This window comes from Pangasianodon hypophthalmus, chromosome 18 (genome assembly GCF_027358585.1).
Source record: "Pangasianodon hypophthalmus isolate fPanHyp1 chromosome 18, fPanHyp1.pri, whole genome shotgun sequence".
In the NCBI taxonomy this organism is placed as follows: domain Eukaryota; kingdom Metazoa; phylum Chordata; class Actinopteri; order Siluriformes; family Pangasiidae; genus Pangasianodon; species Pangasianodon hypophthalmus.
Window position 1 is genome coordinate 5,886,310 of NC_069727.1, and position 25,178 is coordinate 5,911,487.

At 38.0% G+C, this 25,178-nt stretch overlaps 2 protein-coding genes across 3 annotated transcripts in view; one reads left to right on the forward strand and one right to left on the reverse strand.

Moving 5' to 3' along the window:
* slc41a2b (solute carrier family 41 member 2b) overlaps positions 1-2,037 on the forward strand; it is a 65,241-nt gene extending 63,204 nt beyond the window's left edge. Inside the window, exon 12 of the mRNA XM_053241917.1 lies at positions 1,905-2,037. Coding sequence (XP_053097892.1) covers positions 1,905-1,943 — 39 coding nt within the window. The 3' untranslated portion in view covers positions 1,944-2,037. The remainder of the gene's footprint in view (positions 1-1,904) is intronic.
* The window catches only part of chst11 (carbohydrate (chondroitin 4) sulfotransferase 11), a 51,834-nt gene extending 26,891 nt beyond the window's left edge, over positions 1-24,943 (reverse strand). The window contains exon 1 of one of the 2 annotated variants that reach the window (XM_026923000.3): positions 24,736-24,943. In XM_026923000.3, the coding sequence (XP_026778801.2) occupies positions 24,736-24,838 (103 nt within the window). In that variant the 5' untranslated portion in view covers positions 24,839-24,943. Of the gene's footprint in view, positions 1-24,720 lie in introns of both variants that reach the window. The other variant, XM_026922999.3, reaches the window with a different exon arrangement.
* Between the last annotated feature and the right edge of the window lie 235 nt (positions 24,944-25,178).

A 25,178-nucleotide genomic window follows, 5' to 3' on the forward strand; every position in this document is an offset into this window, starting at 1 on the left:
TGAGGATAAATATGTTGCTGGCATAGTATGCTATAAATATGTCATAATTTGTACAATAAACTTGGCTAATTTTAATATCTAACACTGAAATAACATTGCCTGGAGCCATTAAGCTCCAGAAACTGGGATTTCCTTCTTCCCCTTTCTCAAAAGATTGACAAAATTCATCCTAATTTTTTTCATAGTTACCTCATTTATACTTCCTCTCAATTTATTTATAATTTCCTCCCAATTCTCACCCAATCTGCAACCCTTAGCATTAACACATGTAATACATTGCTACATTGTTTTTCCACTGCTGCTCTTGTAATGACATAGGAGAAGAGTGCTAACTACCGAGCTAACAGATGTCCACTATTTGTCAGCATCGCTCTGATCTTCAGGGGAAAGAGGGGTCATCCTTCTTACCCAGTGTGCAGGGCCAATTAATTCTGCTCTCTTAGGCCTGAGTTATACCTGACACATAAAAACTTGTAATAGTTGGCAAATTGGTGTGGTATAGGAGGAATAAAACACTGCACCCCAAGGTATTTTATTCCTTACTTATCCACAAGGGGGCACATCAGAGGTGAAATATTGTATATTCAACAGGGTTCCATCTTTGCCTGTAAAATGTTCAGCGACTTCACACCAGATATTCAACAGCAAAAGTATTTACATGCTAACATTAAAAATATTTACTAAACTGCAAGATCCAGAAGGTTAATACTTGATCTTTTATGCAAAATTTTGTTAAAGCTATGTGAAAATTAAAAAAAAAAAAAGTAAACATTAACCTTAATAGTGTTAACGTAATAGTGGCAATGTTAATACTAGTATATGATTATGACATTTGAAACAGTTTGTCCAATCATTTGCAGACATTGCATCACATCGCGCTGCACTAACCAGCACACTTTACCGGTATGGACAGTAATCCAAACTGGATGGTGGTATTTCCAAAAAAACTGTAATTACAGTATATCATCCACCCAAGCCTAGAATACACTCAGTATATTTGATTACACCACAGGCCGGTTAAAAACATACCCTCACCTTGCACATGGTTAGCAGAGTGTTTCCTCCCAGGCTGTAATAACACACTATCTCCAGCCATTCATCAACAACGGATTATGGTATACAGGGGAATTAGTTCATCACTATTTATGCTTCACACAGATGCACACAAGAACAGATTACTTCCATTACACTGTTTAAAAAAGGCAAGAATCGTGGCAGAAACATTCCTGCACACACACCCACACCCTAAACTTGCCACAGGAAAACCCACAGAAAGCATCATTTAGCATCCCATAGTGCATGTGAAAACTTTTCACATGCAAATGCAGCTTGAACTTTAATGTGAAGAAGAAAACAGGGGGAAGAAGTGTGTATATGTGTGTGTGTGTGTGCTCTGTGATTTCCTGTTGAAGTCATTTCTGAAGATTACACATTTCCCATTGGCAAAATATAGGTCAAGGAAAACCCAGACACACACACACACACACACACACACACACACACACACACACACACACACTAGTTAGGGTTGGGCAGAACAAGCATTGCTCTGTAAAAGCATTGATGGCTGAATACTGTACACTTTCCTAAATATATTTGGTAATGTATTCCATTCTAATACATAAAAAGTAACTTTTTATGTATTATGTAACGGAATACATTTAGAAAACATTCATGTGGGAAACAACCGTGCTGTATCGTCATTTTACTACACACACTGTTTCTACAAAAAAATAGACATGGAGTTACTGCTACCACCCCAAAGTTGATTATTTTACAACAACAGCACATCCTAAAGTGTTTTATTCTATTTATACCAGAGCTATTTGTCAATGCGAACAGTTTTTTTTAATCTAGTCCTGGGGTTACAAATTTTCATTCTGTTTTTGTGTCTGTTTTTGCAGCGACTTCCTGCTCGTCCATTTTTGCCAAAGCAGTCATGAAGCAAAGATACAACTTCATTAATATTTAAACGAATGCTCTGGAGAACATTTCTTAATTAAGATGTGTTTGGGAGACTTTAGATAAGAATTAATTGAGTGTGTGTGGGTGTGAGGGAAAGTGTGTGATCCTGGGGGGACAACAGGAGACACAGTGTGAAGATATGACACTGTTTGGCTTTTGATTATTTTTTTTAAATTTAATTTTCAACTTTTATTTTCTTTTCATATATATAATCTTTAAATTCCAAATTATTGCAATTGCAACATAATAAAATGAATGGTAGGGTGGCACTGAAAATGGTGTGTGTATGTGTGTGTGTGTGTTTTTGATAGAAATAAATGTACAGGATGAGAATGAAGTACTTTAGTAGCAGAGACAATAAGAAAAAGAGAAAAAGAGATGATAGAGAAAAATAGAGAGTGAACAGTAGAGCTAAGCGATACGATGATATAAGATCAATATTGTGATAAATTATGCTGCAATACACTTTTCTGACACTTTTCACAGGTATTCACAGGTCATTTTATAACGTATTTTTTATTTCAGATAATTATAAACTTTTCAAATTCAGGTTTAAATGCAGCAGTACTGTTTTTCCTAGAAGTTTGTTAGCAAACCTAAATATCATGATGCATAACATGTATTGTACAAATGTCTTCAAGTATTGTAATATGGTATTTTTCGCCCAATCATAGTAAACAGACAAAAAAATGAAGGTAGCAGAGGAATTTGTTTAAAAAAAAAAAAACGTCCCACTGCTTTACCTTCCCTGCTAAATGTCTCATTCATGTGACAAAACTGGCTGACTGTTTTTCCACATGTGTCTGACTCTCATTTACTCAACACACTTTACACACACCAGAGATGAACTTCCCATCACCAAGCCCACAATATGACCAAAAATGGACAGACTAAACGCAGACACACGGCTTCCACAATGTGCAAGTTTGACTCAGAGCTTCATGTATATCTCATTAGATCATAGGTTAGAGGTCAGACTGAGGTTAGTCAGGCTGCTGAATCAGCACCCATCAGCTGTCTTACTCTTAGAGAGACTGCTAGACAGAACACACACACACACACACACACACACACTGTTTGAGTTAGATGTAAGATGTAAGAAACTGTGCATTCATGTGCACATCTAGAATCAGAAAGTCTGCTTTCGAAAAGAATTTTAGAAGTTTAATCATTGTCATAGCTGAGGAACCTTGCGACAGCTTCCCGATCCAGCCATGAGAATGACTTCAATACGTCCTTCTTTTGTCAAAGGCATTCTTAAAGGCTATCCAAAAATTATATATATAATATAAAATACGTATGAAAACTTTTGGAAGACATTATGGAAAAAGTGTTCAATTCTCCTATATATGGAGACTTTTGGGACACCCTGTACTTGTAGAGTAAGAAATTAACACATTTTATAGTTCTGTGTCTTGTACTGTATGTGATAATGATAGACAGAAATTGAGTTCGTATCCTGTAATCACAGCAATCTAAATCTCAAAAGTGAAATATTTCAGAGAATTAGGTTTCCTGACTGAATAATGAAATAAAACACTGGAGACTTTGTACATACAAAGTGGCTTAAACTCAATAAAAGGAAAAACCTTCTCCAATATCAAAAAGATACAAATACCAGATACAGTGGATAGCTTTCTAATATTTCTCCTCTTTTACGATAGATTATTTTGTTTAATTGATAGAAACAGCCACACTCTCTTGTGACCCGAAGCCAACTTTAGTTAAACATTTCTATTTTTTGTTACTCTACCAATAAACACACACACATATGTACACACACACACACACAGCTATTTCTTTATGCCAGGTGTTCTTTGAAAGATCCTTTATCAAATCTACTGCCCTCTGTTTCTCCCTTATGTCCTCTTTCCCTCTGGCTCTGCCATATAAATCAACCTGAAACCCAAAATCTGTCACACTCACACTCACACACACACACATGGTGGCCGTGACAACGGCTGTCACTGCTCATCTTGTCTTGTTTTACCCTCAATCTGGCATCCCGTAGTGCTCTCAAATCACATTTACACTGACATGACACACGTGCATACACACACACACACACACACACACACTCACTCACACAAACTCACACACACAGAAGAAAATAATTATCAATTATACATGATAGTAGGCATATATAACGTAAATAACAAAGTGCCCATAGTCAGTCCTTGAGGAACTCCATAAGATACTACATGAAGCTTGAAAACCACTTAGGATGTGAGCTAATCTAAAATCGCTCTAAAAAGAAGTGACTCAGTCTTGTGGTGAAGTTTATTAAAGACAGCACTTAGAGAGATCTTAGAAAACCAAGACTGACAGGCACTGGAAGGTGTGGTTTCAAAGCAAAAACCCAACAGAAATGTTCCTGTAAGATTATGGGCTCTATTTCTGTGCTGTAACAAACATAATTTGCATAAATTAGTGGTATAACACTGGTATATTGGTCATTAAGTTGGGATTAAGTCCAATTTTGTGGCCATATAAATCATAGTGGGATTTTTGAAGTCTAAATCTACAATTGTGATACCACCCAAGGAGATACTAAAAGTCTTGCCCCAGTCCTTAACTGTTTTTGTGGATGTTTCTTACACTCTTAAAAATGCTTAATGGTGATCAAGTGGGTAGCATTGCCTCCTCACAGTTTATGTTCTTCCCGTGTCCATGTGGGTTTCCTCCCACTGTCAAAAAACATGAAGGTAGGTGAATTGGGTATGCTAAATTGTCCTTGGATGGACTGATGTCCCATCCAGGGTGTTTTCCTGCCTTGCGCCCAGTGTGAGATTGGCTCCGGATCCACCATGACCCTGACCAGGATGGCATGTGAGTGCACACCCACAGTGCCCATAAAGTGTAACTTGGTAAGTAGCTCGGATAGTATGTCATTACTAAAATGTCATTATACTGAGCTACTGGCACACACTTTCCATTAAATTGAATGAGAGGAGTTGATCCGGCTGAATATTTGCACATATGGTCAGAAAGAATGTATACATTTATAATTTAATAAATTTATACACATGATTTTAGCAGAAGAAAACAAAAAATAATAGGTCAGACATAAGCATTAATCTGTTTCAAGGGTAATAGCTGAATTTTTAAAAATTGTAAAATGAAGTATTTTGTTTTATACAACAGTGCTATTGAATTCTCAATTCTATTTAGTCAGAAGTGTTTTTTTTTTTCTATGACTGTAGTTCCAGCTTTAAGGCAAACAGCTTTATAGTATTAGTGCCCCTTTTCTAATACATTATTGTTTATATAGTAACTAATTCACAGGGATTTGTATGGTGGACATGCCACATAATATAAGATTAAACATAAAAAACTTGTTATTTAACATACATGCTGAAGTTTTCTCTAAGTACTCTTTCTTTAAGGACATGTCAGTGCTTTGTAACATTACATCTTCAGGACAAAGGACTTTCTTGGTAACATGACAGGCTGATTTTTTTGTCTTAATAACTTCAAGAGAAATGAATAATAGAAGCTGCTGAGGGAATCACTGTTTATAGCTGCAATACTGTAAGTAACTTGTACCGTGGGCATTTTACAACATTAAATGTAGCTATAAATGGATAAAAAGTACATGTACTTTAATTAATACAAACCACTGGCAGATTTTTTGGGTTTAAGAAGAATAAAACACTTCAGAATGTGCTGTTATTGAAAAAAATACTTAACTTTGGTGTGATAAAATAGTGTGTCAGTGTGATAACATGAACTCCACTTTCTGTCTGACCGCATCACATCACAGAAATCGTTGTTTCTTCCTATAACAGCACAACCCAAAGAGATCTATTTCTTACATAAAGCACTGTCTTTCTATTCTCTTATTGTTTAAAAGGTTCCATAAGTCAAGAATTAAATTTCCCAAGCTGACTGAACTTCCCAAGATAAAGGAAAGAGGGCAGAAATTCCATGAAGGTTACAGCAGAACTAGCAGCAAGACAGTGCTTGTAACAAATGCTCTTATCACACTGTATTGGTACAAACTTACACTTAATTGAAGACGCAACAGTTTTCAGATTTCAGGATAAGGTATATACGGTTCAAGCAGTTACAACAGCACTGTAAGTACGTTAGTCATAGGACCAGAATTCTCCAAAAGGAGATTCTCACACGTAAAATGTGATTACTATCAGTGTTCACTGAGCATGACATATAATAACGACCAAGAGACCACGAGATACTGAGGTATGCTGTTTACCAGAAGCTCATTCTTTTCCTCTGCCTTATTTCTCAAGTATTAACAATCTTTCACAGAAGAGACTGCATGGTTCCTCGCTTCCTGTTGTCAACAGCATATGTGACTGATATTATCTGATGAATTCTTGTGAAGTGTTTTCTTTCTTTTTTTTTTTTTAAAAAAAAGGTTTGAAGCCTAGTGTAAAGAAAATCATACTCCATCCAGTCTGAAAACAAATTTCACACAGACTATCCTAAGTCACGGCTGGTTCACTGTGCTTTAGGGCTGAAACCCGCAGGAGATTGCAGCTGCACTGACTGAGGCGTATACAGCAGCACATTTTTACAGTCTGATGATTTAAGGAATAAGCCATTACTGAGTTTGGCTTTAACACAAGGGCTTATAAAAAATCCAAGGACTCTACCTCTCTTTCAGTGAGAAATAAAGACACAAACACCCCCGCACATATGCATGAACCCATATATTTTTTCTACTTATTTATTCTCAATTATTTATTCCCTGTTATTTCCTTGTTATTTCTTTTCCTTTCCAAGTTCATGTTACTGGCAGTTGTCATATGTGAGCGTGCCCATTCCGGCTTTTTTGTTCTGATATGAGATGGTAATAGCCAGTGTATACAATCTACTGTATAATTTATACACATAAACATACTGCCTTTATTTATAAAATTTATTTTATATTGTAGATAAACCCTAAAACCATAGCTTTTCTTCCATTTTAAAGTGCTCATGGGGTCAAATGTGGGCTAAAGCCAAGTGCACACTACATGACTTTCATGGCTTGCGATCAACTGTTTGGTGTTGTAGATGTTTGCACGTTACACGATCGTTCTCAGACAAGGTGGAAACATTACTTGACCTTTCACCTGGATAGATCCACACCAAAGCATGCCTGATCCCAAAATGCTGCTTTCTCAGGAAAATAAAAGCAGGAGCTGTCTATCATTTGACTTTGTCAGTATTTTTTGGGAAACAAGAAAAAACACAAATATGAGAATATGTGTTGCAAAGATTGGTTGGGGAGATACAGGCAGTGAGGATTGTCTGTTCTGCAAAGAGAACTGGAGGTATGATGCAAAAAGGTAGCTATTTTTATACTGTGTGCTGCTGTTCACAGTAAAAACCATTTGGGTCAGACATGCCAAATAAGTTCTTACAGAAGCATTATTATTGTGTTTGCATTTTGCCCTTGCACCCCCACACAAATAGATGGATGATTCCTCTTGGACTCTCATTGGCTGTTTCTTATCATTGTTCTTGCTACTAGTCATAGAGGGTTCACACTAGAAGATTCATCGCTAAGAAATTCAAACATACGTGAAATTATCAGAGCCTCAGCCATTACTCGTGGACTGAAAAAATCTCATTGTGTAGTGTGCACTAGGCTAAGACTGTTTTCTCCCTAAAAGCATATCCTGCCCACCAAGGTTGATTTACAGGTGACTTTACCATGAAAAAAATGGGGCAGTGGTGGCTCAGTGGTTAAGGCTTTGGGCTTTTTCAATTTGCATAAAAGTCAGACAAATAAATGATAAAAACCTGCCAAGTAGAAGATAATACTAATAAATTTGCTTTCACTGGTCCTCTATACATAAAGGCTTATAGAGACACAAATACCTTTAGACACCATTCTTTCTCTACGTAGTTGTGACTCTGGTGGTCTGTGCTTGGATGATATTTTGTGTGTGTATGTATGTGTGTGTGTGTGGACTCCCTGGTATGTGATAACACGTCTGCAGGCTGGAAAGCCATCTGCCACTCAAGAGCTTCATCCATCAAAACAAAGCAGCAGTGGCGGCCAAACAAAACACACTCCAACCCATTCACAGACCACACACCCAACGAGCGGATGAATGTGTGTGAACAGAGTTGGGGGGCAGGTATATGCCGGAAATCTTTAGATTGCCTAGTAGCTTGAAATTCATATTACCAGCATCTGCAGTGAGCCTTCATAACGAGCACAATTCATAATAAAGCCTGCTTCTCTTTTTCGTTGCATGTTATTATGTCCAACAGGAGACTGTATGAAGGTCAGTGTCAGTTAAATTGATGATTCATCAAAAACATCATGACAATCCCAATGCATATGTAGCATATATAGCTAATTAGCTAGTCATAGAGCTGCTTGAGTCAGCAAAAGGAAAGAAAAAAGCTGTGTGTATCCATACTCAAACCCACCCCATGGGTAAACACACAGACACACACATGCATCCTGATTTATGAATTGGGAATTATAATGCACAACGTCAGTTTTGAATCCCATTTCAATGCCTACCAGCCTACTCTACAGCACAGCTCATTCTTTCTTTTTAACATGGTTTTTTTCTCTCCTGCTCCCTCACTGTCAATGAATAGGCATATAATCCTCCTCTCATATCAATTAACCTACTCGCTTTCTTTCAGCATTCATTTATTCTCTTTCACTCTTTTATTTTTCAAACAACAGCCCCACTAACTGCACTCATTGTACTCATTCAGTCATTTTTGTACACGTATCTCCAAAACACATCTGCTATATTTCTGCCATTCTATCTGTTTATGGCAGTGTTCACAAATTGTCACAGGAAATATTAAAAATAGCATCTAAACAGGGTATAAATCACTCTGTGACACTAATAAAGTATAAATCACTCTGCGACACTGATAAGGTGAGTTTCGGGTCGTGGGTTAGAGTGAAAATGATTCACACACACTGAAGTGACTCGAAGGAAAAAACATCACTAGAAGCTCTTTAGGGAGTTTAGTTTGCCTCACAGTGAGCACTGAGTGAACTTTCTCCCCTTTCTGACAGCTTCACTGCTGTATTTCCCTAGAGATTTCCATCAGATTACTCCAAATATAAGAACTAATTTTTTTATGTTTTGCAAAGGGAAAATAAATGCCCCAAAAACTTTTAATGATGACCATATATGCATATAACCACCTTTAATACATTATTTATATATGAGTGCTCAAGCTGCATTGCTCCTCACAGCCTCACTTCCAACACAAACCTCTAACTGTACCTGCCACACCCTGAGGAGAGGAGAGGAGAGAAGAGAAAAATAAAAGATAACTAAAGAAAAGAAAAACAAAGAAAAGAAAAGAACTAAACAAAGGAAATGAGAAAAAAAAGAACTGAAGAAGAGTTGAGAAGAGAAGAGAAGAGAAGAGAAGAGAAAAATAAAAGATAACAAAAGAAAATAAAAACAGAAAAGAAAAGAACTAAACAAAGGAAATGAAAAAAAGAACTGAAGAGAAGAGAAGAGAAGAGAAGAGAAGAGAAGAGAAGAGAAGAGAAGAGATGTATACACAGAGAGAGAGTATGTATACAGTCGAGTGTATAGAATTCCACTGAAGCTCATAGTTTACTTCTCCATGAGGAGAGCATGAGGCTGTAAATGTACAACAACCCAAACACCACGCTGTCCAGCAGTAACCCTGAACCCCACAGACTCTCAACACTGATCCATACCCATACAGGTCATTACCGCTGGAATATACCATTACTGCTCCTTGGGGAGGCACAACTCAGCATGAGCTAAAGAAAGTGCACTAACCGTAGAATATTAGATTACATACAGTCAGGTCCATAAATATTTGGACATCAACAAAATGATTGTTATTTTAGTGGTCTACCACAGTGTACAGGAGCTGAAATTAAATAAAGTATATGAGTTCCAAGTGCAGACTTTCAGATTTAATTTGTATTTATATTCAAATTGGGTGAATGGTGTAGGAATTACAGCAGGTTTTATATGTGCTAAGGGTATATGTGTTAAGGGTAATTGGATAAAATAAAATGCCTGAAGTCTGGAACCCATAGACATCAACAGACACTGGATTACGCCCTGCCAGAGCTTTACTGCAGCTGTCTTCATTTCCTGCTTGCTCTTGGGGACATTTGCCTTCAGCAAGTGAAAAGCAGCTCAACTGGATTCAGGTCAGGTGATTGACTTGGCCATTGCAGAACATTCCACTTCTTTGCCTTAAAAAGTCTTGGGTTGCTTTTGAAGTATGCTTCGGCCCATTATCCATCTGCACTGTGAAGTGCTGTCCAATGAGTTTTGACACATTTGGCTAATGTGGGTAGATAACATAGCCCTATACACTTCAGAGTTCAGCCTGCTGCTTTTGTCAGCAGTCACATCATCAATAAATACAAATGAACCAGTGCCATTGGCAGCCATACAAGCCCACGCCGTAAGACTAGGCGCTATTTTTCGGCTCATGAGCAGTTCCTTCCCTTCTCGATACTCTTCCCATCATTCTAGTGCAAGTTGATCTTTGTCCCATCTGTCTATAGGATGTTTTTCCAGATCTGCAAAGGCTTTTTTTTTTTTTTTAGATGTTTTTGGTAAACACTAATCTGTTCCTCCTGTGTTGAGGCTTACCAGTGGTTTTCATCTTGTGGTAAACTCGCTGTATATACTATGGTTAAGTCTTCTCTTGATTGTTGACTTTGACACAGATACTCGTACCTCCTAAAGAGTGTTCTAGATCAGGCCAACTGTTGTGAAGGGGGTTTTCTTCACCAGGGAAAGAATTCTTCTGTCATCCACAACAGTTGTTTTCCATGGTCTTTCTGGCCTTTTGGTGTTCCCGAGCTCACCTGTGCATTCTCTCTTTTTAAGAATGTACCAAATAGGTGTTGTTTTAATCCACACCTAATGTTGGGTTTGTTTTGATTTTTAAGCCTAATGATGTCCCTGGCAGTGACAGCTCTTTGGACTTCATATTGAGAGTTAATAGCAACAGATTCCAAATGCAAATCGATGCTAGACCTTTCATCTGCTTAGTGAAATAATGAGGGAATAATATGGAACAGCTGAGCAGCTAATCGTCTAATTACTTTTGGTCCCTAAAAAGTGGGGACCTCATATAAAACATTTGCTAATTCCTAGACCATAAATTGAGGTAAATACCCTCAAACTAAAGCTAAAAGTCTTTATTTTCAATTCCTATATGCTGTGGTAGACAGCAAAAAATAATAACTTTGTCAACATCCAAATATTTATGGACCTGCCTGTACATCTACTGCTAGAATAGATGTTCTCTTGCATATAGAGTATAGAGTTAACTCTATAAATAATTTATTATTTACTTATTTATTTTTAAACTAATTAACTCTAGTTTTTCCCACATGGTGTTCTCTACGATCTCCTGTGATCTGAATTACACATGGAACTACTCTCTGTTGACAATGTTGACTAGAGCTGCAGTTATAGAAAATTCACCAGCATTGTGGTGTAATGATGTTTAATATACACATTTGCATTCTGGAACCCGGTGCACATGACATGGCCTCCAGGTGTCTCAGTTGGAACAAACTCAAAAAGTCAGGATCGTAAATCATCATCTCCCTGAACAACACACAGACACAGAATGAGAGACATGCACACACACCCACTCACTCCCCCCCTCCAACCCACCCCCCTTCAATGCCACAGAGGCAGTTGCCATGGGAACTTGCATGAGGAAGTGAACTGATGTCAATGTCACCTAGTGCTGTAGGCATCAGTAAAGGAAAAATGACAAACCCAGCAACAACACACATGTACTAGAAAGTGGTAGAGAACTAATGAACATGGCCATGCCCACCGTTTACTTATGTTAGTTCCTTCAATTGTATTTTAATTGCACAGCATCTTTAACTACACACACTGTCACAAAGCAGATAAATCTGGATGTAGATTAGATCCCTAATGAGCAAGCCAGAGGCGACAGTGGAGAGGAAAAATTCCCTGAGATGTAGTGGGAAGTACTTTCTCCAATTGTTTAGATGGACACTTTATACCATTGTTGAAAATGTGCGATACCCAATGCTATAATTAGAGACTTCATGCCCTGGATCATTCAGTCATCACACTACAAGATCTATCCAGAATAAAACACAAGCTTTCAGATTCTAATAATCTGGGATCTTGGAGAAGAAACATCCCTTCCAATCAAAACAAATATGGCGGCTGTCAGTACAACTTGGCTCTTGCTGGTTATCGCTCTTTCACAAATGATATCAAGGTTGTGTTTTCTCACCAGACAGTACAGCACCAAAGCACTGCAAGTGTATATACACACACACACACACACACACACACATGTATATATATATATATATATATATATATATATATATATATATATATATATATATATGTATGTATGTATGTATGTATATATATATATATATATATATATATATATATATGTATATATATATATATATATATATATATATATATATATATATATATATATACATATATATATATATAAACAGAAAATTTCTCCATACATTTGAGACATAAGATATTTTTAGCACAGTGGTTTTGACACTATCTACTGTTTTTCACATTCCTGTCCACAACTGCTTTCTCTCAACAAACACATATACGGTATGTATACACACAAAGTTACAGTCAGAAGAAAAATGTCATGGTAAAAAAGACATGCACATACCCACAGACACATACACAGACCACAAAATTACAGAGTAAGAATGAACTGTACAAAAGTGAACTCTTAAAATAGCTGGTGGGGGAAGTGACAGCAGTTACACAGCACAGAGTCTGACACACACACACACACACACATGCATACGAATATCCACATATGGAGAGCTGTGTGCCAAAGGGCACATGGTTCTTATACTTCATACACATTCACTCGAGTCAAATAACAGCAGCTTGTTATGCAGAGGACGTTTTAAATAAGCACTGACTACAGAGAGTTATAAATGTGTGAACGTTTCTGTTGTCTGAAAACTTGACATACAAAATGACATACAGATACCAAGTAAAAGCAGGAAATTGGCAGTTATGCCTGCTTGCTAGCATCAAACACGCTTACATACCCACACACACACATTGCCTACAACTAACTCTAATGTTAACCTCAGTAACCACAAGGAAATATCTTTTAGTTTTTCAAATAGAATCTGCAATTTATTTATTATGAAAAAACACCTTGTCCTATTGCCAAGTGGGCACTACATGACTTTAATCACTTGCGATCACAAGGACTGTCTATCACGTGACACTGTGCTAGCTAGGCTAGTTGCAGATCCCCAAAACTAAAAGACATTACAAAAATATCTTCCACTGGCTGACCTGCGACTGATCCTTGGGACTAACAGCAGCCTCAACTAACCAAAGTCGCTGGGACAGGCTATAGTGCTTGACCAGTAAAATATCCCCAAGGTAAAACATTTAAAGTATTCAACATCATAAGCCAGACTTTGTAAGCAATGCAGAACTTAACAGGCAGTCAGTGTAGCTTGAATAAGACTGGGGTAATGTGCTCTGACATTTCTTTCTGGTACAAACATGGTCTGCTGCAGTGGCGGCTAGTGGTTTTTAAAATATGGGAAGCATAGCTTTCTGTCAGCAGACCTGGCCAGCACTGCCAGGTTACAGCACTACTCAGTCACAGCACTACCAGCCACTTTCAGCTAGTCAACTTGACTGTACCAAGAGAGCTGAAAGAACCCGTTTTTGTACCATGAATCCTCAAATAAATCAATGTTGGGCATTGGTCTGACCTCCTGTTTAATTCTCAGTCATGCTTTATAAGTTAGAGCATCAAAACACTTTGACAAAATCAGGTCCACAAGATGTCATGCCAAAAAGCAGCTAGCTAAGCTAGCTAAATTTCACTGAGGACGATAATGACAACTAGCTAGCAAGACCTATTTAATCAAAACTGCATGAGCAAGAGTGCGGCTACAATGAATATCGACACGGCTGTGATTACCTGCGGTTGAGTCACCGCCAGGCTGATATTCAGTATAACAGCATTATTGCAAGTGCAATATAGCTTTTATTCAACAGTTTTATAAATAAGAAATTAGTATTGAGTAATTGACATTTGAGACACAATATGGCCAAATATTTTGTTTATTTTGGCTCTGCGAACGGAATTAGATACTGAAGAAGTCACACTCGCTGATAGCCTGTCAGCTAGCTGGCTAGTGAGCTCACATTCCCATTAAAGGTGCTTCCGGTGAAATTAGCTTCCCTTCTTCCTTTTCTTCTGCTGAGCTTTCATATTTTAAGTCTGCTGATGATGTCGCGAACTCTACTTAGTAACGGTTTCAGTGAATTTGAATTTTACACGGCAAACACAGACAAGCAGAGTGATACAAAGAGTGAAACGTCCCAGTGCAGTTATACTAAATATAGGTACTCTTGTAACGCTGCTCATCCAATCAAATTAGTGGATCTGAATTGTTGTATAAAAATAAACAACAAATTTTCAGAATGAATGCAAATAATCGACCTGACCTTTATACTTACAATCTATATACAATATTTACAAATTATATTTAAAATTACATTTACAAAGAGTGTAGTGTCTAATAAATGTTGAGATATTTTTCCTATGCAAAACCCACCGGTGGTACTTGCACTGACTTCCAGTGAAGCACGGCATCCACACAGGACCCAAAATGACATTCTAAAAGCCTGTTGTCCAATAAACTTTAATCTGTGCTCCATTAAAACAAAGTGTGGGTGGCTCCTGAGTGGTGCAACAGAAAAATGCTCACCTTATGATCAGGAGATTTTGAGTTTGAATCCTGTATTAAGAGCATCTCTGGCAAGGAGTCAAGGAACTAAAATTGGCCATGCCTTCTGGATGGGAGGAATGGTATACTCTTTCTTCCCTGTCAATCAAAGCAATATTAGCCAATAACAAGTGTCTGTGAGCTCATGTATGCAGAAGAGGGCAGACAGCCATTTCCTCCAGGTGTGTTATGCTGCCCTGTGACACAACATTTTCAAACAGCAGTTTGAAAGATGCAGAGCTTGGCTTCACATGTCTCAGAGGAAGAACATGTTTGCCTTCACCCTCCCCGGGTGGTAGATGCCATGTGGTAGGGGAGTAAGCTAGTGAGTGTGAATTAGCAAGAACAAATTTGGGAGAAAAACAAAAGAAAAAAAAAAAGAGTGCACTTGACTCTGACAAAGGATGCCACTGTGAGGTATTTGATATTTTGATTTACTAAAATATTGAATTTCATCAAGAGTGATGAATAATATAGACACATTGGTAAACATTTCATTGCTACATTTTAATGACATTTTAGTGGAGGCCATGTTTACCATGTAGTCTTAAAAATGTCTTATGCTACTATACAGTTTTAGAGCTGTTACACTGGACCAGGGATGAGTGGTATACCAAGGTCTTAAATTGTACGTTTAGTTCACTAAATAGCCATCAAGCTCTAGAGTGAAACATAATTGCGAGCCAACTTACAACAAAGTCCCTGTTTTATGAGAAATTAGAAGGCAGATGTTTCTGTTTTTGTCATCCATTTTTTGTGTGTAACTGTGCTCCTGATAAATTGTGTATTTTCAGCAAATTGCATGTTTATGGGGCTGGATATAAAGTCAGAACAATAGTGGGTCTAAAACAGAACCTTGTGGGACACCATATTTCATTTTTTTAGGCCATGAAGAATTTTCATTGTGGCTAACAATGCTATAAAGGGCTTTAAGAATCATCTTCAGTCATCTTCATTTACAAAAAGATTTTCATGAAAATTATGATAGAATATCCATTTAAAAGAACAAAAAGAAAACCAGTGAGTGAGCAAATCCAGTAAAAAGATAAAAAAAAAAAAAAAAAAAAAGATTTAGTGCAGAAGAATCTAAGAATGATAATGATAATCTCTCATTCAAACACACATTCATAGGCCCTTGTAGGAAAAGACACACATGTTCAGTACATGTACACATGCTCCGAAACACACACCCTACCCCCTAAGACACACAATACACTCTAGTTTCCATGGTGATCCTTTCAGACTTCTCGTATTTCTTTCATATTGTCTTCATTTTCTTTTGTCTCCTCTCAGTCTTTTATTTTCATTCTGCAAAACTCCAAAATATCTTTTAAACAGCCACTACTCTGGTTTATTAAGCATTGAAACATGGCTGATTACCTACAGAAAATACGGACCCAAACAGACACACATACACACAGACACACACACACACACACCTAAAGAAAAAAAGAGAAAGAGACAGAGTAATGAGACAAGAGTGCTTGTTCAGCCCCTGTGTGTTGAAGTGTCAGGCTTGTCTTCCCTGTGGTCCACTAACACCCAGTTTTTCAAATTCACACAACACACACATGATATGAAATGTCAAGACACAATGAGAGTGTAAATCTAACAGAGGGAACCATAGGGAGATTATTAAAACCATTCAACAACACATCTCCTACACATTTTCTGCCTCGGAATAAAGTCTGATTTCAATCTGATTCACGTCAGTCCTGTACTAACACTTTCCTGAACACCTCTCATTGTTTTTTTTTAATGGAGTGTGTGTGTGTGTGTGTGTGTGTTAAACAGATGATCAGTGTGGTCTACAATGCTAACCACTGAAACACAGAACACAGGAAATTATCCAGACTTTAACACCAGTGCTTACTGCACAAACAGATATCCAAGCAGTACAAGTGCAACTTGTATCTGTTTGTATTGCCTTGTACAATATAAAGGATGGAGGAGGACATGTGTGTGTATCAATTATGAAAGTGCATGTGTTTATAGCACCTCATAGCTCCTGGGTCAGTGAATTTGGCACAGCTTAGAAGAACCTTCTTTATATCAAGTGCAACAAAACAGGGAAACGGTAACCTTTTTATCGTAATTATTTGCAGAGTACCGTTAGGATTTTAGTCCTGTCTGAATCCGTCTGGAAAGATTACACCATATTTCACCTTCCTTAAACTAAACAACTCCAGTTTATATATATATATATATATATATATATATATATATATATATATATATCCCTTTCGAATTGACATTGTAAAGATTGATTTAAATCCTGTGGGAAAAGAGGTTCTCTGCTATTTCTTCCGTATTAAGCACCTGCTACTGTCTATCATCTCCTGCCAAAAACCAAATGATTCCTAGTATTGGACGAGTTATATGTAAAATCCATTTTTATGTCTGAAATCTGTGCTTCCGTCCTCGTTTGATGCATAGCAGAAATCCTAGAACCCTACAGCTTACAAACAGGAAACAGTTTGGCCGAAATCTAACTCCATAACAATCTATTAGCAACCCAGTGCTACACTGTGAGATCCAAATCAATGCTTATCAATAAGCACTTGAGCATGCAGCGCTACTGAACTGACAGCATAATGAGCCCACAACGTGCAGGATCAGGCTGACACAGCAAGTCACAAATAACAGACGCAAGCTCATTATTGCCATATACATACCACCAGCACAGGGGAAAGGAACTGAACAGCAGAAACATCTGAAGACAATTTAGAATTGTAATTCACTTGGATGTCGAGGTCTGTGGATTGTGAGTCTGTGAACACCTGAGGCCCAATGCCAAAGCCCAATCTGAAATGATATCTCTGAGCTCATGAGATTAATTAACAACACAGGAAAAAGGAGGAACACAATGAAAATCAGCTGTGTTAACATTCGACACGTCTTAGGGCTCAGTAGTCATGCTACTAAGAAGAAATGGACAAGGAAAACTAAAACAAGATTTTTTTTTAATAGATTATTCAACTCTTATTTATAAAACATTTGCATTATATAAATAATTTTAGCTGTTTAAAAAAATCATTGTATGGCTGTAAGATATTATGCATATTCTGTTCATACCCTATCTGCTTCATTAAAAAAAGAAAAACTGATGCACTTTCATGAATTTTATTGAAATTAAATAGTGTCACGGATGAACAAAGACTAGGATTACATAACATAAACTAGATAAGCATGAAATATGCATGAGCATGGCATGGATACAACAGCATATAATGACGTTACTCACAACAGACGCTAGACTAAGAGTGCTTTACAAACGTGACTTAAATACTAGTGCTCATTGTGCATAAACGTGATTCAGGTGTTCATGATCATGTGACTCGGTGCGTGACCTGCAGTCCTGTGCCACTATCAGTGCTAACCTGACAATAAGCATATAGAAAATACTCTACATGCTCAGCTTTATATTTACCTTTATTATTATTATTATTAATAAACTGTGACTTTATACCCAGCTTGTTTTCCCGAGAGGTTTTCAGTCCCGTTTCATTTTCAGGAAAGCATTCTTTATGGAAATATAACATTTGCATTTTGTCTTGGATTACAGTTCAGAGAATCTTTCAATAACATTCCCATGACTTTTAAATAGCAGGAACATTCCCGGAATGCTTTGTAGTTACAAAATTAATACTTATTTGGCAAACTTCCTGTTATAAAACTATGAATGAACATTACAGGAACATTCCCATAAGGTTAGTTTGGAGGAGTGTAATAAACCAATGAAAGCAATTTTTGATTTATCTAGTTTATACAGACAAAAATGCATATTTTTTGCATTTATTATGATTCAGAAATAAAAAAGTACACTTTTCATTAAAATCTTGTTCAAAATATACTGAGAATCAAATTGAATCAATTTGTGAAGCCAGTATTGTCAATCCAATCAAACTGTTACACCCCTATTACTTCATAGTAGCACTGCAGCATTTGTTAACAGCAGTTAATATACACATACAGTGATTGTGTAGTAGATTGTATGTGTATGTTCTGTGTAGTAACTGCGCTATATATTGATGTTCATAAAAGGTCACTGAAGTCATCATTATGATTCCATAATTTACTGTCAAAATGAACCAAGTTAGTTTAGTTTAATCACATTTTATTGGTCACCATCTGCTACGGTGAGAAACAGGATTAACCAATCATAATCACACATTTTTCCTGTTTACATTTTAAAGCCAGCTAACTACACTCTGAGCTCACGGATATCGAGGTGACACTCGATGAAGCGCTGCAGGTCTACAGCAGCACGAGGAACGAAGTGTAGATCTGGTTTTATAAGATAAAATAGTATTTTCCCATATTGCTAAATGATTAAATAAAGTTGTGCCATCACTCTCTCACATCACTAATACTCTCTAATATCCACCCAGAATGCATGAATGACACAGCACTTCTCAATATAACTGTTCAAATCACATGGTGATTTTATTTAGTATATTTCCTCACAGCTGTCTGAACTGAATTCCTGGCTGCAAGTATGGCAACACTGAACTACATTCATTCTGACCACCATCACCCCCATTAGTTTATATTCACCAATAAAACTGGTCTGCTGTAAAACAATATGATTGAAGGTCCATGACAACCAAAAGACAGCTCTGATTATTCTAATCCTGCATCACATATGGTGGAAGACAGTAACATAATGACTAATAAATTGCTTATTCACTGAATCTTTATACTCCATGTCATTTAGGAAGGTTTTCAAACACATCCAGGTGTTGTCTGGTTGATGACATCGACAGTTTTCCATCATCAATAAGCGCTGAAGCAGCACACTGAGGTCTACCACAGTCCAGATTAATGAGTCTAATGAGTTTGAGAAGAAACCCCAGACATCTGTAAACCCTTTATTCCAAACACACATGCAGATTTGGGGGAAGGGGACTGGGAGGCTTTATTTTTATATCTTGGTGGGGAACAAATGTGCCTACAAGGATAGAAATATCTGACAGTTTTGAGCTTGGGGAGACATTTGGCTGGTATCCACGAGGTAAACACCTTGTGTAAGGGGGTATAAACCTCACAAGGTTTCAATTTGTGATTCTTCAGGAAACAATTCAAGCTGTCACAAAATCTCAAATTTCACCATCATGATTCAATCTGACACAATTATTTTTGTACTATTTGGAATTTTAGTGTAAATACACTGACTACACAAATATGCCTGGAAGAACCACTTACATCCTCAGAACATTTATTTATAGGATTTGGCATATTCCAACAGAACCTAAGCAATTAAACCAATATTTAAACTTTCATTCACATCCAAAGTGTTGCTGTTTCTGGAACCATACAATTTTCCAAACTTCCAAATTTTAAGGAACTTCATGTACTGTAGGTTCATTCAAACTTCCATGCTAGACATCGAAGAACAAATGGTAGCCTTAACATGTCAGCTTTGCTATTTCAAGACATCAGTCAGCCTCTGTCGGAAGGTTCTGGATTTAGTCTGAGGTTTACTTTTGGCCGAAATATGAGTGCAAACTTAGCTACCATTGATTATAATCAATCCAGCATTACAAATCAATGCAGCTGTATCATCACCTTTAGTTAGATTTCCACACCCTATGCATGTGTGTGTGTGTGTGCATTTGTCTGCTTGTGCTACCAGTAATGAATTCCAGCCGTCTCAGTCTATCAACCTGAATAAGTCAGGCAGGCCTCAGTGGGATTGCCTCTGGCTGTTGCCCAAACACCACTGCACATGACTCCACACACACCGAATGTACAACAAGGACAGTTCCTCTCTCACACACACACTCTCTATTGTCCCTCTTATTGTGAAATACAATGAGAGGATTGGCTTTAAAAGCCAAAACAGACCTTACTCATGCCAATGTCACCCAGCAGGGGAGGATTATCACGCAAACAGGATATCCTGAATGCACACACATTAAAAACAGCATCACAAACAGATAAAAACACAAACACAATCACACACAGAAATCCCTCATTTGTAAGCCACTTCCTCTTCTTAGAAATTAACCCTGTTCATACATGCTGGTATTAGCTCTCTGCTCAAACAGCATGTATGAACAAATCGCTTGTCCCCATGTTGCTGAGCTCAGAATGGCTTCAGTGCTTCACAGTTACACGTCTACATAGTGTATGTGCCTCCTGTTTGGAAGCCTGAGGAATTTCGAGATCAACCAACACATTCCTGGAGTGACCAGTGACCACTTCTTTTCCTCCACCCTCTGCCTCTCGGCCCTTCTGTCGTCTCTTCTTCTCCCTGGCTCGGTGGTGAAGATATAAACACGGCTGAACAAATAAGGTCAGCCTTGTCACTCCACTCCATGTCCCTAGCTGCCATGAACATTCAGGTACACTGTGGCCACTCTTTAGAGCGACTGTGTGTGTGTGTGTGTGTGTGTGTGTGTTTCATCTTGTGTTGAGTAAAACGAGTTGAAATTAGAAACGTGAACATTTCCAGTAGGCACAAGGCAAGTGTGTGAAGGGGCCTAGGAGGAGCAGAAACAGTGACACACTGAAAAGGAAAACATGTCTAAACATATAAAAATAATTGTAACCGGAAATGTTTACTTATAAAGAGTCATGGTTGTATTTTTGTGAAGATTGATTTTATTACATTTATACTTCATTATATCTTTTTTATTGTGTGAAAGAGTTTATCTGAATAAAAAAGCTGTGTTTTTTGCTTCTGAATGGCACAACAGAAATCGTGGGCATCTGTGAACTCATGTATGAGAGTGGAATGCGCTTTCCTACCAGTGTGTTACGCTGCCCTGTGACGCAGCATGAGCAGCAGTCTGGAAAATTATTTTAAAGTTAAATGCTTCAGTTTAAAAAAAAAAAAAAAAAACTTAGTAGTTTTTAAAGAAAAGAAATATCAAATGACTATCAATATGGGCTAATACTCAAGGTTTCATTATCTCTAGCAGAAAAATTGTATCATGTCATCTCTGGTATCCAGGTGAAATTATCCACAGGTGAGTTCTGGGAAGTGCAGATCTTTAGGGTGTTCACGTGAGGATGGTCCCACAAATTGTTGTGTACATTGCTTGACTGACTTCAAATCTCCAACAGGTCTACTACTCCTGAAATTCATTCAGATTGAATAACTCATATTTAGCTAGTTAATATAAATCATGCTTACATTGTACCTTGTAGGTAATTTGACCAAATTTCTACAGCACAGCTATGAAGCCAGTACACTAACGTCATTATATAGCCATTCAATTTTACCAAGGAAATTCAGATATTTTGCTAATGTAACTTCTTATATATAGGTAGGTGATGCCACCTTTCCGTGTGCCCCCTCCTTCTTTCTCTAAAAACCTGCATACTACTGCTGCGTTTGTGTTATTTATACATTTTTATCCGCCATCATTATGAGTGAGGTATAGAGTGACTATTTTAGGTGGTTTTAAACCTTTTCTGGTAAACCACGTGATTTTTGTCTTCTAACTGACAGGAATAACTGGCTGGCCTGGTTGGATCCATGAACCTGTATCGTGTGTGTGTGTGTGTGTGCAATCTTGAAACACAACTTTTAACATGGCTGCAACAATGTCTGGACTTGTCCATGCCATTTTGGATCACAGTGAGATCCAAAAGTCTGAGAAAAGTGCAGTTGCATACTAGATTTTTCCTTACAAATTACACTAATTTTGTAACTGATTTTTAAACTTCTCTTGGATAGACGATGCAAGTGATATTGATTGGTATTGGTATCAAAGTTGTTAATACAGCACAAAAGAGTGTTTCTCAGTACTTCTGTAAAATTAATCTGACAGCGATATATATGAGAATTTTATCAGTGACACATAATATTCTCAATGGCGTGACTGGCAGATGACCTAATAAGTAAAAACTTTTATCTCCAGATCTGTGTTAAACTAGCTAGCTAACTTAGCTTATGTTAATAAAGAACTAAGTCATTTTCACTAGTGTCATGGTATATTTCGCCAGGTTTGGCTGCTGTTAAATAAATCCCTCAAAATATAATGACGAAAATGAGGCCTGATAATAAAATCTCACTAACGCCTGTGTGATAAATGTGAGCAAATGTATTATTATTATTTTTATTATTATTACTATTATTATTATTATTGCGTATCACACTGTAAAAGATGAGCTTGGCCAAATTCTACAACAAACTGTGCGATAACATGCTCTCCATGTTAGATTATACAATGAAGATCCTCTGACGATAGACCTGTGATTAAACAAATTTACTACGTTCTGCTTACGTCATCAATCATTTCGATCCGGGGTCGTGCAGAGAAAAAGCTTGCATAAAAAGGAGAAGTTCTTGCAATATTAGCAATGTTATGGCTAAAAAAAATAACAATGCACTCTTTGTTTAAATCCCACGTTTCATTTGCTACCTGTTGGTAGCTTTTCATCGAGTGTCGCAGGAGCACTCACATTCAGAGGTTTTAATTTAACATTTTAGAACTTCATTGTCAACTGTCTTTGGTCGCAACAGAACTTTATACCTTTTAAGAGCGCCGATCTCAGCGCACACTCGAGGAATTCTTTTACGATGTACGATTTTTGTCTGTGACGCCAAAATTAAGCCAAGAATCATACCATGTAAATCCAGCTTGAGCTGGCTCATTTTGCTGAAAGTGCATGAAGCTGTCTGGGAGGTACATGGGTCTGTTTCAGTGTGCATATTCATGTATATTCATAGAGCCTTGCATTTTAATATGAGTACAGATGTAGAATTTTCTGAGACATTTTAAAGATTTTTTTCAGGCATTGAAGGAAACCATTAAACAGTGAATTACACAACATCAGGATCTCTTAACTCCTGTGCTGCCCTGTGCAGTCTGAGGTTACCTGATCCAGCTCATTCATTCGCTCATCACGTGGATGAAGTGTGTAGGGAAATTTTCAAAATGTGGAGGAGAGGGGGATCCTCAGGATTGGAGTGAACAGCTCGCGCTCTACATGGATTGTGTTTTTATTATTATTTTTATTTTTCTACATGACAGAGGGTTGCTTTAAAAGCTGGGAGATCGCGCACGAGCCGGCGGTGTCGATGACTCACCGCTTCCACAGTGTCGGTGAGCCTGCTACTCACTTTGACTCGTTTTACTTCTCTGTCTGCTGCTTGCATTAGCGGTATGTCTGACTCTAACTGTCTAACAGACTATCTGTCTCTACAACCTCCTACATGTGCAATAACGGAAAGTGTTGAAAGACATGAGCGCGCGCCTAGAGTCTCTGTGTGGGGAAAGTTTTGTCGTTTTTTTTTACTTCTCCTCTGTTTGGTTCTGGAGAAAACAAACACAAAGTGAAACAGCTTTAAACCATATTGTAATTAAGTAGAAACAGCACGGCACGAGAGGTTACCATAGTTACATGATGTGGTGTATTGTTTTGGCCTGCTGTTTTGCACGGTAGCATGCGGTCTGGGACGCAGCCACACGCTGGTTCACGCGCACTGGATGGGCTTTTGTCGTCCTCTCTGCAGGGACTGGTAGTCGTACTAATGGACCCGCGTGCATGCACAGCATCCCGAAATATGTCATTCATAGGCGCGCGCGCCCGCCGTGTGTCAACAATTATCTGTTTGTTTATACGAAGCGGAGCTTTTCCCGGTAGCACGCAGAAAACCCTCCACTGTCCGCCTCCACTGTCCAACTCAACGGAAAGAATGTGAGCATGTGAGCGTGTGAGAGTGGCTGAACAGGCTCCACGGCTCTGATGCGAATCCATGTGTCGTATTTAGGCGTTTGCAGAGGTTGCACAAAGGTAAGACAGGACCTAACCCCAACAAACACAGCTGTCTCAGTGCCTCGCGCTTCCCCGTCTCTGTGCACGCGCGCCTCCGCTTTCTCAGATCTTGTTTCTTTATTCATTTTCCCCCCCCAACATTCTTTAACATCCTAACATGAGAGAGGTCATATCCGCGTAGCTACTGATCAGTAGCCACAAAGGGATAAAAAAAAATCATTAATGGACGCGTGTAAAAAAAAAGGACATAAGCGCGCGGGTCCTACCTGGCTGGAACATACTTTGGAAATAAAAGATGACCAGGATAAAAGATCCCAAACATGTGGCGAGGACCATCCGGCAAATCCTGCTCATCCTCATCAGGTCGAACAGCATCTGTTTCATGGCTCGGCGGAGAGAAAGACAGGGACACGGAGACACAGAGACACGAGCACCGGCGCGCGTGTGTGTGAGTGTGTGTGTGTGAGTCTGAGTCGCGATCTGCTGATGCTGATGCTGCTGTGCTCGCGCTGCTCACTAGGCGAGAAACTGGGTTGCCAGATCCACCGATGTAAATGTAATGCCCAAATAAGGACATCCGGATCCAACGCGTCGCCAGGACAATGGGAAAATGAATAGTTACCTATATACATAATGTTTATTATGCTTAAATATTGTATATGAACCTTTTAATTGATTACATTATTCTATAATTGTTGCAGTTCTAATAATCTTCATACGTTTT